Source organism: Mandrillus leucophaeus, unplaced genomic scaffold (assembly GCF_000951045.1).
Source record: "Mandrillus leucophaeus isolate KB7577 unplaced genomic scaffold, Mleu.le_1.0 Scaffold377, whole genome shotgun sequence".
Taxonomy (NCBI): domain Eukaryota; kingdom Metazoa; phylum Chordata; class Mammalia; order Primates; family Cercopithecidae; genus Mandrillus; species Mandrillus leucophaeus.
Window position 1 is genome coordinate 1,762,066 of NW_012103998.1, and position 23,647 is coordinate 1,785,712.

A 23,647-nucleotide genomic window follows, 5' to 3' on the forward strand; every position below is an offset into this window, starting at 1 on the left:
CCTTGGAGGTAGTTATTGGAACCATTTTCTTTCTTATGTGTCCTTTAAGGTGTAGTTTTTCTTTTTCTTTTTTTCTCTTTTGAGACGGAGTCTCACTCTGTCACCCAGGCTGGAGTGTAGTGGCGCGATCTTGGCTCACTACAGCCTCCGCCTTCCAAGTTCAAGGGATTCTTCTGCCTCAGCTTCTCAAGTAACTGGGATTACAGGCACCCACCACCATGCCCGGCTAATTTTTTTTTTTTTCTTTTTTTTTTATGAGACAGAATTTCACTCTTGTGGCCCAAGCTGGAGTGCAATGGCGTGATCTCGGCTCACTGCAACCTCCGCCTCCCAGGTTCAAGCAATTCTGCTTCAGCGTCCCGAGTACCTGGGATTACAGGCATGTGCCACCACGCCTGGCTAATTCTGTATTTTTAGTAGAGATGGCATTTCACCATGTTGGCCAGGCTGGTCTTGAACTCCTGATCTCAGGTGATCAGCCCATCTTGGCCTCCCGTAGTGCTGGGAGTACAGATGTGAGCCACTGGGGCTGGCCCAAGTGTAGATTTTCTTGTCTTTAGGCAGCATTTGAAAGTTTTATTTGCCTACCTAGATCTTGCATGTTTCTTGCTAGGTTTATGCCTGAGTGTTATGGGCTGAATTCAGTTCTCCCACAAAATCACATGAATCCCAAATTCCTGTGTTGATATCCTAACCACCAGTACGGCAGAATTGAGTATATTTGGAAATAAGACCTTAAAAGAGATAATTGAGTTAAAATTAGTTCATTAGAGTATGCCGTAATCCAAAATAACAGATGTCTTTCTATGAAGAGATTATGACACAGGCACTCAGAGGGAAGACTGTATAAACATCTAAAGATACATGGAGGGCTGGGGCTGGGTGCAGTGGTTCACGCCTGTAATCCCAGCACTTTGGGAGGCCAAGGCGGGTGGATCACGAGGTCAGGAGATCAAGACCATCCTGGCTAACACAGCGAAACCCTATCTCTACTAAAAATACAAAAAAATTAACCAGTGTGGTGGCAGGTGCCTGTAGTTCCAGCTACTCGGGAGGCTGAGGCAGGAGAATGGCATGAACCCAGGAAGTGGAGCTTGCAGTGAGCCAAGATCGTGCCACTGCACTCCAACCTGGGTGACAGAGCGAGACTCCATCTCCAAAAAAAAAAAAAGATACATGGTGGAGGGCTGGGCGTGGTGGCTCATGCCAATTCAATTCCAACACTTGGGAGGCTGAGACAGGAAGATTGAGCCCAGGAGTTTGAGGCCAGCCCGGGCAACACAGTGAGATCCCATCTGTACAAAAAAATAAAAAATTAGCCAGGTGTGGTGGTGTATACCAGTAGTTCCAGCTCCTCAGGAGGCTGAGGTGGGAGGATCACTTGAGCCCAGGAGGTTGAGACTGCAGTGAGCTGTGATGGTACCACTACACTCCAGCCTGGGTGATAGAGTGAGGCCTTGTTTTTAAAAAAGAAAAAAAAAAGACATGGAAAAGGCAACCATGAACGGAAAAGAGACTTCAGAAAAAGCCAACCCTCCCACTTCAACTAGATTATTTTGAAGCAAATCTTAAATATCATATAGTTTTATTTATAAATTATTTAATAAAAGTGTTTTTGTGAATTTAATTATAAAGCATCTTTTTATTTTTGGCAGGACATCTTGGCAGTTAGATCATGGCAACCATAGAAGAAATTGCACATCAAATTATTGAACAACAGATGGGAGAGGTATGTCTAGTTTACAGTTGATGCACTGACCCACCAAACTTTTATAATTCATACTAAATGCATATACCAGGTTCTGGAGTTCCAGAAATAAAAGATATTCCCTAACTTAAGATAGCTTTTCAAGCTACTGAGAGATAGTTGAATAATCAGACATTTCATAGTAGAATGTGGTAAGTTCTGTGACAGGTCATTGTATCAGGTGCAATGGGAGCACAGAAGAAAAACAATTGAAAGGAATGAAGGGAAGGAAGGAAGGAAATTAAAGAGCTGTAGAGTGAGTAGGAATGCTTTTGGAGGGAATGCTTTTTAGAGGGTACAATCTGAGACCAGTTTTGGTGGGATCAGAAGGAGTTCGGTGTCAATACTGACATCTTAATTTTTTTAAATGGTTACCTCCTAATACTTGGTAATAGATACCAGATAATTTGGAAGTTCTCAAAGTATTATCTGGGGACACTTTCAGAGAATCAACCAGGTGAAGACCATTTTTTTATAATACCGAAATGTTATTTGCCATTTCGGTATTGTTCTTTCCCAGGTATACAGTGGAATTTTCTACAGACTGTGTGACGTGATTATACTGTACGATATAATTTGTCAACATTTATAAGGTATACATAACTCACTGAATCATTGCTTTCCAGATGACCAGTGTATAATGTTACAAAATTATACATGAGTGAAGGATCCATTTAAATTGCAGGATAGACCAACAAATTTTAATATAGTTTATGACTCTACCTTGCAGCTAACCTTTGAAAAACTGCCACTTGTTGAGTTGATATAGTATCAAAGAACAACTTTCACAGTTTGAAAAGGGTATTAAAATATCCTTCCCCTTTTCAACCAATAAATATGAAACTGAATTTTCTTTACCATATATATGGTGAAGAAATATATTTCCGGCTGATTTTTTGTGACCATTTTCCGTGCTTACGTACCTGGCTAATGTTTTGTATATTTTATAGCAACAGGGTTTTGCCAAGTTGTCCAGCCTGGTCTGGAACTCCTGACCAGGAGCAGTCCACTCGCCTTGGCCTTCCAAAGTGCTGGGATTACAGGTGTGAGGTACTGTGCCCAGCCTCGTTATAACCAAAACAACATAGTCCAACAGATTAAATGAAGAAACAGATACGAGATTCCAACTTCTGTTAAACCAGACTTTATTAAAGCAATATGTAGGAATGTAAAACAAAGCCATTCTCTCCACTACATTTTTGTTTGTTTGGAAAATAAAGTTTTTAGTCATTAAGAAATAGGTTATAATGGGTACCAAAAAAAATAGGATGAATGAATTAGACCTAGTCTGTGATAGCACAACAGACAGACTATAGTCAATAATTTTTTATTTTTAGTTTTTGAGACGGAGTCTCGCTCTGTTGTCCAAGCTGAAGTGCAGTGGCGCTGTCTCGGCTCACTGCAATTCTCCGCCTCCCTGGTTCAGTCGATTCTCCTGCCTCAGCCTCCCAAGTCGCTGGGATTACAGGCGCTTGCCACCAAGCCTGGCTAAATTTTGTATTTCTAGTAGAGACGGGGTTTCAGCATGTTGGTCAGGCTGATCTCGAGCTCCTGACCGCGTGATCCGCCCGCCTCAGCCTCCCAAAGTACTGGAATTATAGGCTTGAGCCCCTGCGCCCAGCCAATAATAATTTAATTATACATTTAAAAATAACTAAAAGAGTATAATTGATTGATTGTAACATACAGGATAAATGCTTGAGGGGATGGATGCCCTATTTTTCCATGCAATTCTTACGTATTGCCTGCCTGTATCAAAACATCTCATGTACCCATGAAAATTAAAAATAAATTTTAAAAAATTATGTTAACATTTAATGGGTTGTTAATTTTTAAATGAATCAACTATTTTTAAAATCTCTCTTTGAATTTCTAACTCACATGCAGAAAACCCCATCCCTACTAAAATACAAAAAATTAGCCAGGTGGGGTGGCCGGTGCCTGTAGTCCCAGCTACTTGGGAGGCTGAGGCAGGAGAATCGCTTGAACCCAGGTTGCAGCGAGCCGAGATGGCACCACTGCACTCCAGCCTGGGCGACAAGAGTGGAACTCCGTCTCAAAAAAAAAAAACTCTTCGGAACCCTCAGTAATATTTTAGCCTATAAAGTGGTCCTGAAACCTAAGAACTGTTTCCATTATTTACTACTCTTCTCTATTGAAGGCTTTTTGGATTGCCTAAATATTCAATTATTATAATTATTATGCTGCAGTAATGTCCTTTTACTCATTTAAGCAGAATGTTTCAACCCAAGAGCAGTTGGACCATGAATGCGCTAAATGCTCTTCTCTAAGAAATCAGTATGAACTATTAGTCTTTTATCCAATACAACTTGCTTTAGGTAGAAACTGATTAGTGAATCAGAACTTTGTTTTAAATTTTGCATAGAAAAGAATACTGAAATAATTTCAGGAAAATAAAAATAGAAAAAGTTTGGTACAGAAGGAACAGGATTGGAATTTTGGAAAATTAGAAACAAACCGACTTTGCCATTTTAAAATTGAATCAAGGAATTTAATTGGCTTAATGATGTTTACTCTGTAATATATTTGCTGAATAACAGAAACTCTGAATGCTGAAATAGTTCTGTATATTCATGAACTTTTTCCTCCCCCCAGATGGCAGATGGCAGTTCTGTCCTCCCAGTTGCTCAAGCCAAAATTTTATAATCGTCCTTGACTCTTCTTTCTTCATATTCCACTTCAGTCCATCAGCATATTTTGTTACTTTTCTCTTCTTAAAATAAATAAATCCCAATTTAACCCCCAGCTTGGCTACTACCCTGTTCCTGGCCAGTATTTCTGCCCATATGTCATAACCACATATTGATGGTATCTGCAATAGTGTCCTTTCTGATCTCCCTTAATTTTACTTCTGAACTTTTTTTTTTGAGACAGACTCTTGCTCTGTCACCCAGGCTGGGGTGCAGTGGTGCGCTCTCGGCTCATTGCAACCTCCTCCTCCCCGGTTCAAGTGATTCTCCTGCCTCAGCTTCCCGAATAGCTGGAGTTACAGGCACATGCCACCATGCCCAGCTAATTTATTGTATTTTTAGTAGAGACGGGATTTCACTGTGTTAGCTAGGATGGTCTCAATCTCCTGACCTCATGAGCTGCCTGTCTCGGCCTCCCAAAGTGCTGGGATTACAGGCATGAGCCACTGTGTCCAGTCCTTTTTTTTTTTTGAGGCAGAGTCCTCTGTCTCCCAGGCTGGAGCATAGTGATGTAATCCCAGCTTACTGCAACTTCTGCCTCCAAGGTTCAAGTGATTCTCCTGTCTCAGCCTCCCCAGTTGCTGGGATTACAGGCACCCATTACCATGCCCAGCTAATTTTTATATTTTAGTAGAGACAGGCTGTCGTCATGTTGGCCAGGCTGGGCTTGAACGCCTGACCTCAAGGGATCCACCTGCCTCAGCCTCCCAAGGTGCTGATTATGGGCGTGAGCCACTGCACCCGGCCTGCACTTGAACATTTGCAGTCTGTTCTTCACACTAAATTTAGAATACTTTTTTTATACTTTTTTTTTTTTTTTTTGAGACAGGGTCTCACAGTGTTGCCCAGTCTGGTCTCGAACTCCTGGCCTCAAGTGATCCTCCTGCCTCAGCCTCCCAAGTAGCTGGGATTATAGATGCATGTCACTGTGCCTGTCTGATTCCTTTTTAAAAAGTAAAATCCTGTCACTCCTCTGCTCCAAACCCTCTGGTGGCTCTCTATTTCACACAGTAGGAAATCTAGACTTTCGTTTGGCCTATAAAGCCCTCTAAGTACCAGCTGTCACTCAGATCCCATATTCTAGTGTAATCCCTGTCTTCCCTTCTGTCTTACTCATCATATATCTCTATCGCTGTGCCTTGTGCCTCACATGTGTCAAACACCCTCCCTTCTGCCCTGGGACCTACTTATATGCTCTGTTTCCTCTACCTGGAATGTTCTTCCCCTAGGTAGTCGTAACCCTTGGTCTGTTTCTTCACTCAGGACTGTGCAAAAATGACACCTCCTTAGAGTGAACTTCTCTCGTTGCCCTCATTCTGTTACTGTCTCACCTTACCTTGTTTTTCTTCATAGCACTTAGTACCCCCTGACAATATTATTATTTGCTTATTTATTATCTGTCTTTCCCCACTAAAATAAAAGCTTCATGAAGGCAAAAGTTTTGTTTTATTCACTGCTACATCCCAGTATGCAGAACAGCTAATATAAATCACCCAATATATGTTTGTCTAAATGGAACATGGGAGGGAAGGGGAAGGAGGGAATCAAAATAGTGAAGTCAAAATGTTCTTACTATTGTACATTTGTTTGCACATTTGTTTATTTCTGTAGGATAGAATTTTGTGGCAATAGAATTGGTATTTTAAAAGGTACGTGTGTGTTATATTGAATATATATGAAATGATGTGTTTTTGTAAGAAGATAATTGTGTCATTAAAGAAAAATAAATGATTGAGTTTAATTGATTATTTTTCATGATTTTGTTAGATTGTTACAGAGCAGCAAACTGGGCAGAAGATCCAGATTGTGACAGCACTTGATCACAATACCCAAGGCAAGCAGTTCATTCTGACAAATCATGATGGCTCTACTCCAAGCAAAGTCATTCTGGCCAGGCAAGATTCCACTCCAGGAAAAGTTTTCCTTACAACTCCAGATGCAGCAGGTGTCAACCAGTTATTTTTTACCACTCCTGATCTGTCTGCACAACACCTGCAGGTAAATAACTATAGAAGTGTCTTTTCCTCTTATATATATAAAAAGTTTTTTTAATCATAAGCCCTGCCATGAAGACTTTAGATCTACATATATTCAGTAGGAAAAAAATGCATAAAATTATGTGCAACACAGTATCTACAGTGACAGCTCTCTCCTATGAGCTACTGTACTTTCCTCACAGCCATATATTTTGGGGGATTATTTGTTGCATGCAGTAAGATCCACTCTGGCTATTGTAGCCAGGATGATGGGACAGCCTTTAATAAAGGATATAGAGAGCTTGCAGAATTGTTAGGAAGGTTGAAGAAACAGTTCTAGGCCAGGTTTTCAAGAATGACTATTGGAGCATGCTGCAAAACTGGCTTCTAAGAGACCTAGTACTTCTGCATAATTAGGAAATTGTCAACTCAGGAGCAGCTTTTGTAGCTGTATTTTCCAGAACCAAGCTGCCTGTGCTACAAATAGGAAGCTGCCAAATCAAGAAGTTTGGACTATAGCTGCTGGCATCAGCATTGTGCCTCCTTTGTTGTCTTGCACATCTTCATGAAATAGCAAGCAGTGTAGTCATGATCTCCTGCTTTACTCTGAAATGAAGTAGTATATATTAACATTACATCATTTTAGTTTTTGCTAGAATAGAAAACTACACATTATTCTTCAAAAACTCAAAAACTTTTATACACCACATGCCTGTGGGGTTACGTCGATGGTTTCACTGCTGGCTGTTATGATCGAATACAAATATAATGTACTCTGAAGTTGCCTTCAGAAACTTTTTGAAGGGGGTCTACTTAAAATTGGGTTCCATCTTTTATGATGAAAAACTCACGAAAGAAAATTCCTCTTTGATTGACAAACTGAATTCATAAAACATGAAATTTTGCCTGTATATCCTGATATCATCTGTTCATCCAATGATATTTGTATTAGTTTTGGAAATAAAGGTAGAAAGTGGATACAGTCACAGATTTATAAGAAATTATTTTATCAACAAGACAGAAGTCACAAAAAAAGTATAACATTATACGTACCTTAATTTCTCTTTCTTAAAGTAGTAGACTTGATTTTTTGAGTCTGGCGCCTTAGACCACTCGGCTATCCTGACACCCTGTAGACTTGATTTTTTAGAATAGTTTTAGATTTTCAGAAAAACTGAGCATATAGAACAGAGTTCTCATATTACTCCCCCATAAATACACACAGTTTCCCCTATTATTAACATTTTACATTCATGATATATTACAATTAATGAGCAATATTTATACAATGTTAACTAAGTTTATAGGTGTTTAGATTTTCTTTAGTTTTTGCCTAATGGCTTTTTTTTGTCCCAGGATCCCATCCAGGATACCTTCCTGCATTGAGTTGACATGTCTCCTTAGGCTTCTCTTGGCTAGGACAGTTTCTCAGACTTTCCTTGTTTTTGATGACCTTGACAGTTGTGTGAGGAGTACTGGCCAGGTATATTGTAGGATGCCCCACTATTGGACTTGGTCTGATGTTTTTCTCAGGAACGTGGGCAAATCCCTTCATCTCTTAATATCTCCTTCCAGACTTAGGAATAATAGATAAAAGATCAGCAGCATTTGTAACAGGTAGGCTATTAAAGAAAAGAGTAATACTTGCCATAGATGCTTTCATAGGACATCTAGTACCAGAAGTTTTTGTTTTGTTTAAGTACTTATTGAAGACTGATTTTTGTGGTGATATAAGAAGAAATGATGCGATATGTTACATAGTAAGGGGCAGTCATTTTAAGAACCATTTAAAGTTGGTAAAATCAGAAGTATTCCTGAAGGAGTTCAAATGCCATACCATTTTTTTAATTGAATTTATTTGTTCACATTTCAAGATTGAAAGAAAATGATGAAAAAGTTGAAAGATAAACCTAAAGAAAGAAACTAGTTTCCTTTTTTTTTTTTTTTTCTTTAGACGGAGTCTCGCTCTGTCTCCTAGGCCAAAGTGCAGTGGTATAGTCTCGGCTCACTGCAACCTCTGCCTTCAGGGTTCAAGTGATTCCCTGCCTCAGCCTCCCAAGTAGCTGGGATTAACAGGCACACACCACCACACTTGGCTAATTTTTTGTTTTTTTTTGTTTTTTTTGTTTTTTTGAGATGGAGTCTTGCTCTGTCGCCCGGGCTGGAGTGCAGTGGCTGGATCTCAGCTCACTGCAAGCTCCGCCTCCTGGGTTTACGCCATTTTCCTGCCTCAGCCTCCCGAGTAGCTGGGACTACAGGCGCCTGCCACCTCGCCCGACTATTTTTTTTTAGTAGAGACGGGGTTTCACCGCGTTAGCCAGGATGGTCTCAATCTCCTGACCTTGTGATCCGCCCGTCTCGGCCTCCCAAAGTGCTGGGATTACAGGCTTGAGCCACCGCGCCCGGCCAATTTTCTGTATTTTTAGTAGAGACAGGGTTTCACCACATTGGCCAGGCTGGTCTTGAACTCCTGACCTCAGGTGGTCTGCCTGCCTCAGCCTCCCAAAGTGCTGGGATTACAGGTGTGAGCCACCACACCCGGCCTTTTTTTGTTTTTTAAAGAAGAAACTAGTTTCCTTTGCCAGTATCTTATTAGCTGTGCCTAGTGATGAGCTTTTTAAGTCCATACTTTTTATAGCAACCACATCTGCATGATTATAATTACCTCAAGGAAATTTATTTATAGCCCCTTTTCTATTTAAAAGGTTCAGAGTTATCTCTTTATGCTATTACAAGCTTATTTTTGTCACGTCATTCCACATGGAAAGGTTCTGAGCTCTTCATAGAGTACAAAGTTTAAAAATAACTTGTGAAAAAGAAAGCAACAAAGCAAGACCAACTGAATGTTCTTTAATTTTTTTAATAGAATGAGTGCTACTGAGTAACAACAGGTTTTTGTTTTGTTTTGTTTTGTTTTTTTAGCTCCTAACAGATAATTCTTCTCCAGACCAGGGACCAAATAAGGTTTTTGATCTTTGCGTAGTGTGTGGAGACAAAGCATCAGGTAACACTAAGAATAACCTCCTGAAAATAAAAAAAGAAAAAAAAATAACCTCCTATATGTGTCGTGTTGTTGAAATAACTACCACACTACCATGTTTCTTCTACTTAAAGTATGTCACTTTTATGGTGAATATTTGTAGCCTATAAAATTTAACTAATTTTTTCCCGAAGTTCTTTTTTTGTGATAGAGTCTCACTGTTGCTCTGGCTGGAATGCAGTGGCGTGATCTCAGCTCACTGCAGCCTCTGCCTCCTGGATTCAAGCAATTCTCCTGCCTCGGCCTCCCAAGTAGCTGGGGCTACAGGTGTGTGCCAGCACACACGGCTAATTTTTGTATTTTTGTTAGAGATGGGGTTTCACCATGTTGGCCAGGCTCGTCTCAAACTCCTGACCTCAGGTGATCCACCCTCCCCTCCTTGGCCTCTCAAAAGTGCTGGAATTACAGGTGTGAGCCACCATGCCTGGTTCCAAAGCTCTTTATTCACTTATATTTTTTTTTACTTCAGTGCAGTTTTAATTTGATTTGTAATGAAATAAAATGCATATTTCACTTTTGAAAGTGAATATGTAAAAAAAAAATTTTTTTTTTTTTTTTGAGATGGAGTCTTGCTATGTTGTCCTGACTGGAATGCAGTGGTGCAATCTTGGCTCACTGCAACCTCTCCCTCATGGGTTCAAGCAATTTTCCTGCCTTGGCCTTCTGGGTAGCTGGGACGACAGGTGTGTGCCACCACGCCCGGCTAATTTTTGTATTTTTAGTAGACATGGGCTTTCACCATGTTGGCCAGACTGATCTCGAACTCCTGACCTCAAGTGATCCACCTGCTGTGGCCTCCCAAAGTGCTGGGATTACAGGCATGAACCATCATGCCCAGCTGTAGAAAAATGTTTTAATGCGAAAACTAGAAATTTTGGCCAAGGAATCATTTAAAAATGATGACTTCTGATCTTTACTAATATATTACATTAGTCCAGGTGAGATGGCTCATGCCTGTAATCCCAGCACTTTGGGAGTGGAGGCAGGAGGATCGCTTGAGGCCAGGAGTTCAAGACTAACCTGGGCAAGATGGCAAGACTGTCTCTACAAAAAAAAAAAAATAATAACAAAACTGGTCAGGTGTGGTGGCACAAGCCTGTAGTTCCAGCTACTTGGGGATATCACTTGAGTCCAGTAGTTCGAGACTGCAGTGAACTGTGATTGCACCATTGCACTTCAGCCTGGGCCACAGAGTGAGATCCTGTCTCTAAAAAAATTACAATAAATAAATAAAAATAACTTCTAAAAATGTTTTTTATGTCAGGAGCTCAAAAATCAGTTTCACCTCATGTTGTTTAAAGGGAAGAAATTGGCTTATTTCATGTCTGTTCTGAAATAATGTGACTTTTATGTTTTCTTAAACATTTTATCTCTAGGACGTCATTATGGAGCAGTAACTTGTGAAGGCTGCAAAGGATTTTTTAAAAGAAGCATCCGAAAAAATTTAGTATATTCATGTCGAGGATCAAAGGATTGTATTATTAATAAGCACCACCGAAACCGCTGTCAATACTGCAGGTTACAGAGATGTATTGCGTTTGGAATGAAGCAAGACTGTATGTATTAGCTTTTAAGGAGAAAATACTTTTTAAAGATTCCAGCAAACTAGAAGAGTATTGAAATTAACAAATTAAAATAGGTCAAATATGTATACTTTTTAGTTTACAGTTTTCCAACTAAAAATATAAGAATACAGACATACGTATGTATTTTTTATTTTTTCAACTAATATTTATTGAATACCTGTGTAAAAAGCACGTATTTGTAGTTTGGCAGCAAGTTTAACTAGCTTAAGATACCAGTTTACTTTTTGATTAAACTACTCAAAGGTGATTAGTAAGATAATGACAATACCTAGTATTGATTGAGCTCGCACTGTGCTAGACACTGCACTTAGCATATGTATTAACTTACTCTCACAGCAATTCTCTGCAGTAGGTACCAGGTTACCCATTTTACATTTGGGTAAACAGGTTGAGAAACCTGCTCAAGGTCATACAACTAATATAAGTGGCATAAGCTGGCTTTGAATTCTGGCAGTTTAACAACCTTACTGTACTATCTCCTAAGTATTATGAGATAAAATTCTTACAAATACTATGTATTATATTTTAGAAAGGAAGACCAAGTAGTTGAATTACTTCTCAAAAATCTCTTGCCCTTCGTTAATAAAAGATCTACCTTAGGCCTTTTTGTTCCTTTCAGTATTTTTTCAATGGATTAAATTTCACTTCATTTTGTTTAAAGCTCTCATATAGATAGGTAAGTGACTACTAACTTTAGTTCTTTCTTCCTGATGGTGAACTTTTTAAAAAGTTCCTTTTCATTTTTATCACAGGAATGGGGGAGCAGGGAGAGAAAAAAGAATGAGAGATGCAAATTGGTTAGTTTTACTAATCTAAAGCAACTTTGTTGAACTCGCACATGATTTCTAAAGATTGATGGTTATCTTTGGAGTTTAGTATGGTAGCCATGTCTCCTATTAGCAGCATTAGGCTTACCTACAGCTTACATTTATAATTGTCTGTAAATCCTATATTGTGATATAATAGTTTAACACATTTTTGTAGCTGTCCAATGTGAAAGAAAACCCATTGAAGTATCACGAGAAAAATCTTCCAACTGTGCCGCTTCAACAGAAAAAATCTATATCCGAAAGGACCTTCGTAGCCCATTAACTGCAACTCCAACTTTTGTAACAGATAGTGAAACTACAAGGTAAAGTAAAACAGACACTGAGTAGCTGGTCATTTTGTTTTTCTTCCCAATGAAACTCAGGCCAAAATGTGTGCTTATTTGTTACAGGTCAACGGGACTTTTAGATTCGGGAATGTTCGTGAATATTCATCCATCTGGAGTAAAAACTGAGTCATCTGTGCTGATGACATCAGATAAGGTGTGTTTAGTACAATTTAAAGCTTAGATTTTTTAAGCATTTTAAAATGTTTCCTAATCGCTTCCTTTGCTTTGGTAAATTGCTTTATTCTTAAATATTCCACATTACAAGATGCCTTTTTTTTTTTTTTTAACGTAAATTAAAAATGTTCAGCCGGGCACGGTGGCTCACACCTGTAATCCCAGCACTTTGGGAGGCCAAGGCACGTGGATCGCTTGAAGTCAGGAGTTCAAGACCAGCCTGACTAACATGGAGAAACCCCGTCTCCACTAAAAATAGAAAAATTAACTGGGTGTGGTGGCACATGCCTGTAATCCCAGCTACTCGGGAGGCTGAGGCAGGAGAATCGCTTGAACCCGGTAGGTGGAGGTTGCGGTGAGCCAAGATGGCACCACTGCACTCCAGCCTGGGCAACAAGAGTGAAATTCTGTCTCAAAAAAAACAAAAAAACAAAAAATCAGAAATGTTCCTAATTTCACTAGGATGATTATCACTTCAACATGAAGGCAACAAACACATACTCTTCCCTCATCTTGAAATACGAGTCCTCAGTAAAAGACATTTATAGGTGTAAAATTCTTAATATTTCTTTTATGTTCCCTTACAGATTTGTTAGTGCCAAAATACATGGTTTTTTTTTTTAGTGCCAAAATACTTAACATATTTAAATATTTCAGGTAAAAGGAAATTCTTAGCTCACCTCCATCAAAATACTTACTTGAGTCAAGAGTAGGAATAGGACTGCAAGAGCTCTCCTATCATGTATCCAGGTCATCCAGTTCTCTTAGAGATTGGAGCAGCTCTACGTTAGACCAAGGGTCTAAAGGAAAAACAGTTTGTTTATTTAAATTGAACATGAAGAATTTCTGTATTTGTCAGAAGCCCTTTGGGAGAACAAGAAACAAAAATTTCTCCTGAAAACTCATATCTGAAAACAGATTTTAGGAAGCCTACAATCAGGGTTTCTCTCAGCCTATGATCTGGGTTTTTTGTTTGGTTTTTAAACAGGGTCCCCTCTGTCACCCAAGTTGGGGGTGCGGTGGTGGCACAGTAATGGCTTGCCACAGCCTCCTCCTCTCAGGCTCCAGTGATCCTCTCACCTCAGCCTCCCAAGAAGCGAGGGCTGCAGGCACATGCCACTGTGCCTGGCTAATTTTTCCTATTTTTGTAGAGACCAAGTCTCATTGTGTTACCCAGCTGGTCTCGAACTCCTGGGCTCAAGTGATCCTCCTACCTCGGCCTTCCACATTGCTGGGTTTATGTGCATGAGCCACTCTGCCTAGCCAGGATCTGATTTTATATAACTTATAAGATTATTTGTCCTACTTAGGCAAGATTCGTTATATATTTGTCACTTGCTGCTTTAAAGTACTCTAAATACTTAGGCTCCGAAATCAAATTTCATCTACCACTTACTAGCTGTATAACATTAGGCAAGTTATTTGACCTGTTAGTGCCTCACTTTCTCATCTGTAAAATAAGAGTAATAAGAGTATCTATCTTACAGATTGGGCTTTAGCATGTAATTGCTAGGTGAGGCAGTGGCCTCTTGCCATATGTTTTGGAAAACTTCACTTAGCCCTGTCTACATGATTCAAGGTTAGAATGATAATTGGTTTTATTGACATATTAACTCCTTCAGGAAAGGAAGGGAACTAGATTTCGTTGACAGACTACTCTGCTCAGACACTGTGCTCTCTTGTATATCTCTGTATGAAATTGTTAGGACAACCTTATGGTAAGCTTCTCTGACAAATGACCCCAAAACTCTGAAGTCACAAGATGAAAGTTTTTTATGTTGACTAAGAATCTTTAGGGGCAAAAACTTAAGAATCCAGTTAGATGTGTTGCTAGAGAGAAGAGAGTATATAAACTAAGTTTTAGGTGAATATTAAAGCATTTAAAAATTGTAACTAATGTAGTTTTTATTCAAATATAAGAAAAATTATTGGGGCATTGCTTAACATTGTGGGCTTTTCTGGCACAGTGGCTCAAGCCTGTATCCCAGCAACTCGGGAGGCTGAAGTTGAAGAGCTCCTTGAGGCTAGGAATTTGAGACCAACCTGGGAAACATAGCGAGACTCTGTCTCTAAAAACAAAAAAAATTATCCAGACATGGTGTTACATACCTGTAGTCCCAGCTATTTGGGAGGCTGAGGCAGAGGATTACTTGAGCCTAGGAGTTCAAGGCTGCAGTGAGCTATGATCATGCCCCTGTACTCCAGTCTAGGCAATAGAGTGTCTCTAAAAAAAAAAAAGCATAGACTTTTGCAGTCAGCCAGTCCCACTTCTACTATTTGGGTCTTTCTTCTGGTTGGCGATAGAGGAATGATGATTTCTATTTCACAGGGTTGTTATGGAGGTTAAATAAAATGCATGTATGGGTATTAATTATGTAAGAACCTAACTGGTAGGGTTTTCAGTAAATGATTTTTGGACCATAGATTAATTTGGGGAGGGCACAAAAATTGTTTTATTCTACTGATTCACCAAAATAAATCTCACAGAAACTGAATAATTGTTATAATAAATGAAACATCATGGGAACATATGTGTTATTTTAGGATTAAGAACACCAAGAAGGGCCGGGCGCGGTGGCTCACGCCTGTAATCCCACACTTTGGGAGGCCAAGACGGGTGGATCACGAGGTCAGGAGATCAAGACCATCCTGGCTAACACAGTGAAACCCCGTCTTTACTAAAAATGGAAAAAATTAGCCAGGCGTGGTGGCAGGCGCCTGTAGTCCCGGCTACTCGGGAGGCTGAGGCGGGAGAATGGCGTGAACCCGGGAAGCAGAGCTTGCAGTGAGCCAAGATAGCGCCACTGCACTCCAGCCTGGGCGACAGAGTGAGACTCTGTCTCAAAAAAAAGACAGATCGAAAGATCAGTATCTTACCTATATAGAGAGTTTTCAACTCCAGTAACGAAAAAGTGAAGAGAATAATGGGTAACTGATCTATTTCTTTTAATGTTTGTGTTTAACACAGTGCCTTTTAACACATTTAATTAACACAGTGTCTGGCAAAAGTTGGCATCTTAGGAAGTCTGTTCAACAATTCATTTGCCCTTTTTCCCCCCTTCACTAGTATTCTTTATATTCCATACAAGTTTATAGTTTGTATAGTAAGTTTTAGAAATTGTACTCAGGAGGCTGAGGCAGGGAGGATCACTTGAGGCCAGGAGTTCAAGACTAGCCTGGGCAACACAGCAAGACTCCATGTCTAAAAATGAAAAAACGAGCCAGGCATAGCAGTGCATACCTGCAGTCTCAGCTGCTCAGGAGGCCGAGGCAGGAGGATCACGTGAACCCAGAAATTTGAGGATGCAGTGAGCTATGGTCGTGCCACTGTACTCCAGTCTGGGTGACAAAGGGAGACCTTGTCTCTTTAAAAAAAAAGTAACATATACTGCCGGGCGCGGTGGCTCACACCTGTAATCCCAGCACTTTGGGAGGCCGAGGCGGGCAGATCACAAAGTCAGGAGATCGAGACCATCTTAGCCAACATGGTGAAACCCCATCTCTGCTAAAATATAAAAAATTAGCTGGGCGTGGTTGCATGTGCCTGTAATCCCAGCTACTTGGGAGGCGGAGGCAGGGGAATCGCTTGAACCCAGGAGGCGGAGGTTGCAGTGAGCTGAGATCATGCCATTGCACTCCAGCCTGGTGACAGAGCGAGACTCCATCTCAAAATATATATACACATATGTATAAACATTTCTTAAGAAATATACCTGATGTTTTTAAATTTGTATTTTCCTCAAGAAATTTCTGAAAGCTCAGAGCCCTTTAACTTTCCAGGTTTCATTTATCATGCTCTTCTTTTTTCTTGGCATGTCATAATCTATAATTGGATATTTCAGATTGAAAAAAATACTGATACCAATTCACAGAATTTTAATACCCTTCTTTTTAAAGGCTGAATCATGTCAGGGAGATTTAAGTACATTGGCCAGTGTGGTTACATCATTAGCGAATCTTGGAAAAACTAAAGATCTTTCTCAAAATAGTAATGAAATGTCTATGATTGAAAGCTTAAGCAATGATGATACCTCTTTGTGTGAATTTCAAGAAATGCAGACCAACGGTGATGTTTCAAGGTAAGGTCTCTTTTGATTATCAATGTCCTTTTGTTTACATGCCTTTCAGTATTTCTTAAAACATTTTTATGTGCTATTTATAAAAGTTTCAGAAAACAAATACAGGTTGATTATCCCTTATCTGAAATGCTTTGTTCAGACCAGAAACATTTCAGATTTCAGATTTTGGAATGTTTGCATTACTCTGGGTACCATGCAGGCCTTTCTGACCTTTTCAAAAATATCTTTACGCCACAAAGAAGAGAATATGCAAAAATCCACAGTGAGTAATGCACATAGATCTTGGCTCCTTATGGGGAATCAGGGGAACCTGCCATTGGCATGTCTGGCCTGTAGTGGGTGTGCTTGCTTGGGGGAATCTGGGCGTGTGCAGAAAAGATTTATCTCAGCTGGGAGGGTCTTTTTTCCCTTTTGGACCGGGAATAAACTGTTATACACCTGCATTTTTACTGCAACCCATCATGAGAAGTCAGGTGTGAAATTTCCACTTGTGGCATCATGTTGGTGCTCAAAAAGTTTCTGATTTTAGAGCATTTTGGATTTTAGTATTAGGAATCCTTAACCTACATTTCTATTTTCACTTAGAAAAATAAAGGCATAGTAAGTTTTAACTGAAAACTTGCATTCAGTATGACAAGTTATATTCTAAATGACAAAATCAATAAATGAATATTAGAAGATTAAACATGTAGTCTTAAAACTTAGGAATTTTCTTCTTCTAAAGATGGAGATGTGTATGGAGAGTGAAACATTTGTCATTCTCAGCAATCATGTTGATCCTACTCCTCAATTTCTAGTGATGAAAATTAATGTAAAAGATTTAATCAACTACAGTTTTAAGTTACACTTGAAGAAAGTAGTATCAGAATTCTGTTTTTTATTCTGTAAATACTAATGCTTACGATATAGAAACAATTTATTCAGGCTTTTCCTACACTGAGTTTATCATTTAAAATATGAATAAGCTGAACACATTAGTGTATAGGAGGCTGAGGTGGGCAGATCACTTCAGCCTCGGATTTTGAGTCAACCAGCAACTAGACCCCATCTCTAAAGGAAAAAAAAGATACGATAAAAATACACTGAATTGGCCAGGCGTGCTGGCTCACGCCTGTAATCCTACCACTTTGGGAGGCCAAGGTGGGTGGATCACCTGAGTTCAGGAGTTTGAGACCAGCCTGGCCAACATGGTGAAACCCTATCTCTACTAAAAATGAAAAAAATTAGCTGGGTGTGGTGGTGCATGCCTGTAATCCCAGCTACTTGGGAGACTGAGGCAGGAGAATCGCTTGAACCCCGGAGGTAGAGGTTGCAGTGAGCTGAGATCATGCCACTATACTCTAGCCTGGGCAACAGAGCGAGACTCTTTCTCAAACAACAAAATATATATATTGAATAAACTACATTTAAGAGTCACAATAAGTAGTACTTGGTTGAACATGAGATTTCAAGAAACTCTAGGAGGCCTATTGAAAAATATGGGGAACTATTTTGAGTATTTAGTAACATTAGTTTGTTATTATTCTAATATCAAATTGTTACAGTTTAGATTTAGCTGTATGACCACACATTTTAAAATACTCTCTGCCCAGGTGCAGTAGCTCATGCCTGTAATCTCAGCACTTTGGGGGGCTCAGGTGGCATGATTGCTTGAGTCCAGGAGTTGGAGACCAGCCTGGGCAACATAGTGAGGCCCAGTTTCTACAGATAATTTAAAAGTTAGCTGAGCATGATCGTGCGCACATGTAGTCCCAGCTACTCGGGAGGTTGAGGTGGAAGGATCGCTTTCTTGAACCCAGGAGTTCAGGATTACAGTGAGCCATGATCATGCCACTGCACTCCAGCCTGGCTGACAGAGGGAGAACGTGTTTCAAAAATAAACATGAGTAAAGTAAAATGTTTTCTGAATTTTTAAATAAAATTTAAGACCTATTGTACTGTGCATGATAAAGTAAACATAAGTTCTTTTCCTTGTTCTAAGTAACTTTTGTATGCAAAATAAATAGACTGATAGTCTTGTAGTATCGAAAATATAATGTTTTTTAAAAATAACTCATTAACAAGAATTTTGTTTAATTGAGACAGGGTCTTGCTGTGTCAACCAGCCTGGAGTACAGTGGTGTGATCATAGCTCACTGCAGCCCTGCCCTCCTGGGCTCAAGCGATAAAAATATATAACTTTTAAAAGCATATTATTGTATGAAAATATGAAGATGTTTCTCCCCCTTAATTATACAAGATTTTAAAGAGACTTTAGGCCAGGCATGTGGCTCACGCCTGTAATCCCAGCACTTGGGAAGGCTGAGGCGGACATATCACTTGAGGTCTAGACTAGCCTGACCAGTTTTTTTAGGCTTAAATCTTAATTCTAGAATCCTATGTAGAATTGTTATTTTATTGTGGTGTTTGGTCAAGCTCACAGCTTCTGATATCTTCATACAGGGCATTTGACACTCTTGCAAAAGCATTGAATCCAGGAGAGAGCACAGCCTGCCAGAGCTCAGTAGCAGGCATGGAAGGAAGTGTACACCTAATCACTGGAGATTCAAGCATAAATTACACCGAAAAAGAGGGACCACTTCTCAGCGATTCACATGTAGCTTTCAGGGTATTTCTATATGTTTTTTTAAACTTGCATGTTGTATTGCTTGATTTTGATCTACCTTTCAAAAATCAAAGTATGTTTATTGTGCTTTTGAAGTCAGAAATATCCCTGATAGAATTTCAAAACAGCAGCTAAAACATACTCATCTGGGCCAGGCACAGTGGCTCACACCTGTAATCCCACCACTTTGGGAGGCCCAGGTGGGCAGATCACCTGAGGTCAGGAGTTCGAGACCAGCCTGACCAACATGGAGAAACCCTGTTTCTACTGAAAATACAAAAGTAGCCATGCGTGGTGGCGCATGCCTGTAATCCCAGCTACTCAGGAGGCTGAGGCAGGAGAATTGGTTGAACCTGGGAGGCAGAGGTTGCAGTGAACTGAGATCACGCCATTGCACTCCAGCCTGGGCAACAAGAGCGAAACTCTGTCTCGAAAAAGAAAAAAAACTCATCTGCATATAGAAACAAAAATTTTTTAGGCTTTTCTCTGCTGTTGATTATCAAGATACTGAATAAGCTGGGCATGTTAGTGTGCATCTATGCAGGAGGCTAAAGCCTTATGTAGGTAAGATAATGGCTTAATAAAGCATCCTGTTATTAAGTCAGTTATAATAGCAGTTATTGGGTTTAAATCTATAAATGTTAGCTTTTATAACTTTTCAGCACATTTTATTAAACTTTTAAGTATTGGCATTCATGATGTGTTGAATGGACTGCTTTTGTTCAATGCCTAGCTACTACTATATTGTAAATCAGTAAGACCCAGATAGTTTGTTCTTACCATAGTAATTACAGAGAACTCCATTTGTTATGTATCACCTTAATTAGCTGGCTTCCAGCATTATTATAAGATACCAATTGGCCAGGTGCAGCTGTTCTCACCTGTCATCCCAGTACTTTGGGAGGCTGAGGCCAGAGGATTGCATGAGCCCAGGAGTTGGAGACTAGCCTGGGCAACATGCCAAGACCTCATCTCTATTATAAATAAAAATTACATAATAAAATTTAAAAAGATACACATGTAATATATTTTAACTTTTAGTTGTTAAGTTATACTTTTTAGCCATTTTGGAGAAGGTACATTTATAATTTATTTTGTTCCCATAAATAATTGTGGGTTTTGCCATTACTTTTAAGGCTGCAATTACTTTTTCACCAACCTAACTTTTTATGACAGAAACAATACATGCAGAATACTAGATATAATACATGTAGAAGACTAGAAAATCACTTTCTACCCTTTGATTTGTCATTCAAATAATGCTTGGACAGAGTTATAGCCATGCTCACTGTGGAGATCCTACATTAAGATCCTGTTGTTTTGACTCCTCCATTTTAACCACTCAGCTGTGGATACTGTTAGCAAGATGTATGCAAAGGGATTGAATGCATATAGATTTCACTTAGCAATATATAGTAGTCCTGGAATACCTGAGGGTGACTGCTCATTTTACTATAGATTATAAAATTCCATGGATTTTTTTAAGGAGAATATGTACAGCTATCAAATAAATATGTGTATCAGTAGAAATTATGAGTGCAAAGTAATATTTGTATTTAAAAAATTTGACTTGGTAGAAATAGCCGCAGAGAAACTTTTTGGCTTAAAATAGTGTAATTTGATGTAGTCAATAAAATATATCAGTGAAGCCTATTTTTATGTAAAATTTTACCAAAGATAATTTACATGGAAAAAATTAGAAATGTTTTTTTCTACACTCTACAGGAAAAATTTTTATAAGTGCTATAAGAAAAAGTAATTGGAATAATATTCTAAAAAATTATGGTAAGATTTATGGACAAGGGTGGAGCAAGGCAAAAGTTGATTTTTTCCCATTGTTCTTTCTTATTCTAGATAAAAGACATTCTTTTGTTTTCTTAGGTTTATGTTCTGCGTTGGATTTAAATGGGAGGAAGGAAGAAATGAGACAGATGTAGGAACAGGCCCCACTATGAGGGAAAAGGACAGAGTGCTCTTTAGAAAGTAGGGGTAGTTTACCTGTTTATTGTTGATGTTAGTCCTCAAAGTTTTTGATTCCTTGAAATGTTTCGGAGAGAAGAATTTGGCAAATTACAACTTTTTTTTCTTCCTAGGATTGGCTTTTGTCATTCCATCTTTGTCTTCCTAAGTATCCTCACAGTCAGCACTATAAATTTTCGTACTCTCCTGAAAAGGACCGCTTCACCTTTCTCGGAGTCTTACTTACAGCCTTGTGAAGTCAAGTATTTTACTTTTCAGTGATTTCTCTGCTTAGCTCCTAGAGTCTGGTAATTTCATGGTTCTCACATTGAAGTTTTCTGGTCATGGGTTTCAAGACCCTACATCTGTAATCAAACAACTCAATCCTCTCTTACTTGCTGAGCTGAATAGCATTTTGTTCCTCTGTTGCATTTCTATGTACACTGTAGTTTGCAGCATATTTTCACGTACACTCTTTCCTTTGGGCCTCACCACGTATGTTGAGGTTAGGATTTTTAATTTTTTTTTCTTTCTTTTTGAGATAGGGTCTCACTCTCACCCAGGCTGGAGTGCAGTGGCATAATCACAGCTCACTGCAGCCTTGACCTCCTGGGCTCAAGGGATCCTCCTGCTTCAGCCTTTCATGTTGCTGAGACCATAGGCATGTGCTACCATACCCAGCTAATTTAAAAAATTTTTTTGTAGAGATGGGATCTCACTTTGTTGCCCAGGCTTGTCTCATACTCCTGGCCTCAGGCGATCCTCTCACCTCAGCCTCCCAAAGTGCTGGGATTACAAGCATGACCCACCATACCTGGCAGGGTTAGAATTTTTATTCTCATTTGATGGATGAAGAAAGAGATATAGAGATTTTTAGTGTCTTGTTCAAAGCAAGCTTGATAGTAAGGAGAAGTAGTCTAATAATGAAACTTGAAGTTTTGATTTTGAAAAATCAAGGGCAATAGTAATATTTGAGATTTTTATTGGCCAGGCGTGGTGGCTCATGCCTGTAATCCTAGCACTTCGGGAGGCCTATGCGGGCAGATCACCTGAGGTTAGGAGTTGGAGACCAGCCTGGCCAACATGACGAAACCCCGTATTTACTAAAAATACAAAAATTAGCCAGGCGCAGTGGTGCATGCTCATAACCCCAGCTACTCAGGAGGCTGAGGCAGAAGAATTGCTTGAACCCGGGAGGCGGAGGTTGCAGTGAGCCAAGATTGCATCGCTGCATTCCAGCCTAAGTGACAGAACGAGACTCCATCTTTAAAAAAAAAAAAAAGAAAGAAAAAGATTTTTATTAAGCTTCATAATTTTTGGTATGATTTCATGTACTTTGTTTCAATTGATTCCTAAAATCTCCTTAGAAGAATAATCATGGTAGATCATATTCCCATTTTAGAAATTGTATATATACAACAGAAGTGAGGTGGTTTTGGAAATTGCATATACTTATTTCTAAAATTTTATTATCTTCACATTAGAATCAGTCTTTCTGGTCACCCATGTTTGCAACTTTAGAGGAAGTTATTCTCCCTAAGCCTCACTCCATAACTGAATTTTAACCATTCTATTGCTTGAATTTTCTCCCTCCCTTTTCATTTCCTTCACCGTATTTTAGGCCTTTTAAAATTCCTTTCTTGATTTGTTACCCTAATATATTTGCTTCCAGTCTTTCTTTTCCATCTTGTCCTGTGTGCTGGTACCAGCGTTACATTTGTTAAAAATCAAATTATGTCACTCCACTACTTACCATCCTTCAGTAGCTTCCCATTGCCCATGTTATGAAATTAAGTCCAGTCTCTATAACTTGACCTTTTAGGGCCCTCCACATTCTGACCCAGCTGCCCATCATTTCTCACACATGCCATTAGCTTTCTTAGCCCTTTCTATAGCTCATTCATTCAGTTTTTATTTTATTCTTCCACTGAGACAGTAGCACTTACTGCTTCCCAGTGAACTCTAAGTAAATAGTTACTGAATAAATATGTAATCTAGGGTCATACTGGTAATTAGGCGAAGTGATTAACGAAAAGTCAGGAGCAGAATCCAGATCTCCTGACTCAAATGCTCTTTTTATATTTGTGTGAAGATGGAGTTTCACTGTGTTGCCCAGGGTGGTCTCAAACTCCTGGCCACAAGCAATGATCTTCCCACCTCAGCCTCCCAAAGTGCTGGGATTATAGGCCTGAGCCACTGTGCTTGTGCTCAGCCTCCAAGGATTTTTTTTTTTTTTTTTTAAGACCAGCTCTGTAGCCTGAGCTGGAGTGCAGTGGCGTGATCTCGACTCACTGCAGCCTCTGCCTCCCAGACTCAAGCCATCCTCCCACCTCAGCCTCCTGAGTAGGTGGGACTACAGGCATGCACCACCACTCCCAGCTGATTTTTGTATTTTTTTTTTTTTTAATACAGACGAGGTTTCATCATGTTGCCCATGCTGGGCTCTGTGTTACTCACGAGCTCCAATGATCCGCCCACCTCGGCCTCCCAAAGTGCTGGGATTATAAGCTTAAACCATCACACCCGGCCATGCAGTGATTTTTCAAAAGCTATGTCAGCGGAGCGCGGTGGGTCACACCTGTAATCCCAGCACTTTGGGAGGCTGAGGCGGGTG

The 23,647-nt window shown here is 39.6% G+C and overlaps 1 protein-coding gene across 4 annotated transcripts in view; it reads left to right on the forward strand.

Moving 5' to 3' along the window:
• Positions 1–1,664: 1,664 nt before the first annotated feature.
• The window catches only part of NR2C1 (nuclear receptor subfamily 2, group C, member 1), a 49,259-nt gene continuing 27,276 nt past the window's right edge, over positions 1,665–23,647 (forward strand). For all 4 annotated transcript variants that reach the window (XM_011990334.1, XM_011990333.1, XM_011990335.1 and 1 more), the window contains exons 1-8: positions 1,665–1,729; positions 6,226–6,456; positions 9,357–9,438; positions 10,851–11,030; positions 12,045–12,192; positions 12,280–12,370; positions 16,288–16,469; positions 18,912–19,077. In XM_011990334.1, the coding sequence (XP_011845724.1) occupies positions 1,676–1,729; positions 6,226–6,456; positions 9,357–9,438; positions 10,851–11,030; positions 12,045–12,192; positions 12,280–12,370; positions 16,288–16,469; positions 18,912–19,077 (1,134 nt within the window). In that variant the 5' untranslated portion in view covers positions 1,665–1,675. The remainder of the gene's footprint in view (positions 1,730–6,225; positions 6,457–9,356; positions 9,439–10,850; positions 11,031–12,044; positions 12,193–12,279; positions 12,371–16,287; positions 16,470–18,911; positions 19,078–23,647) is intronic.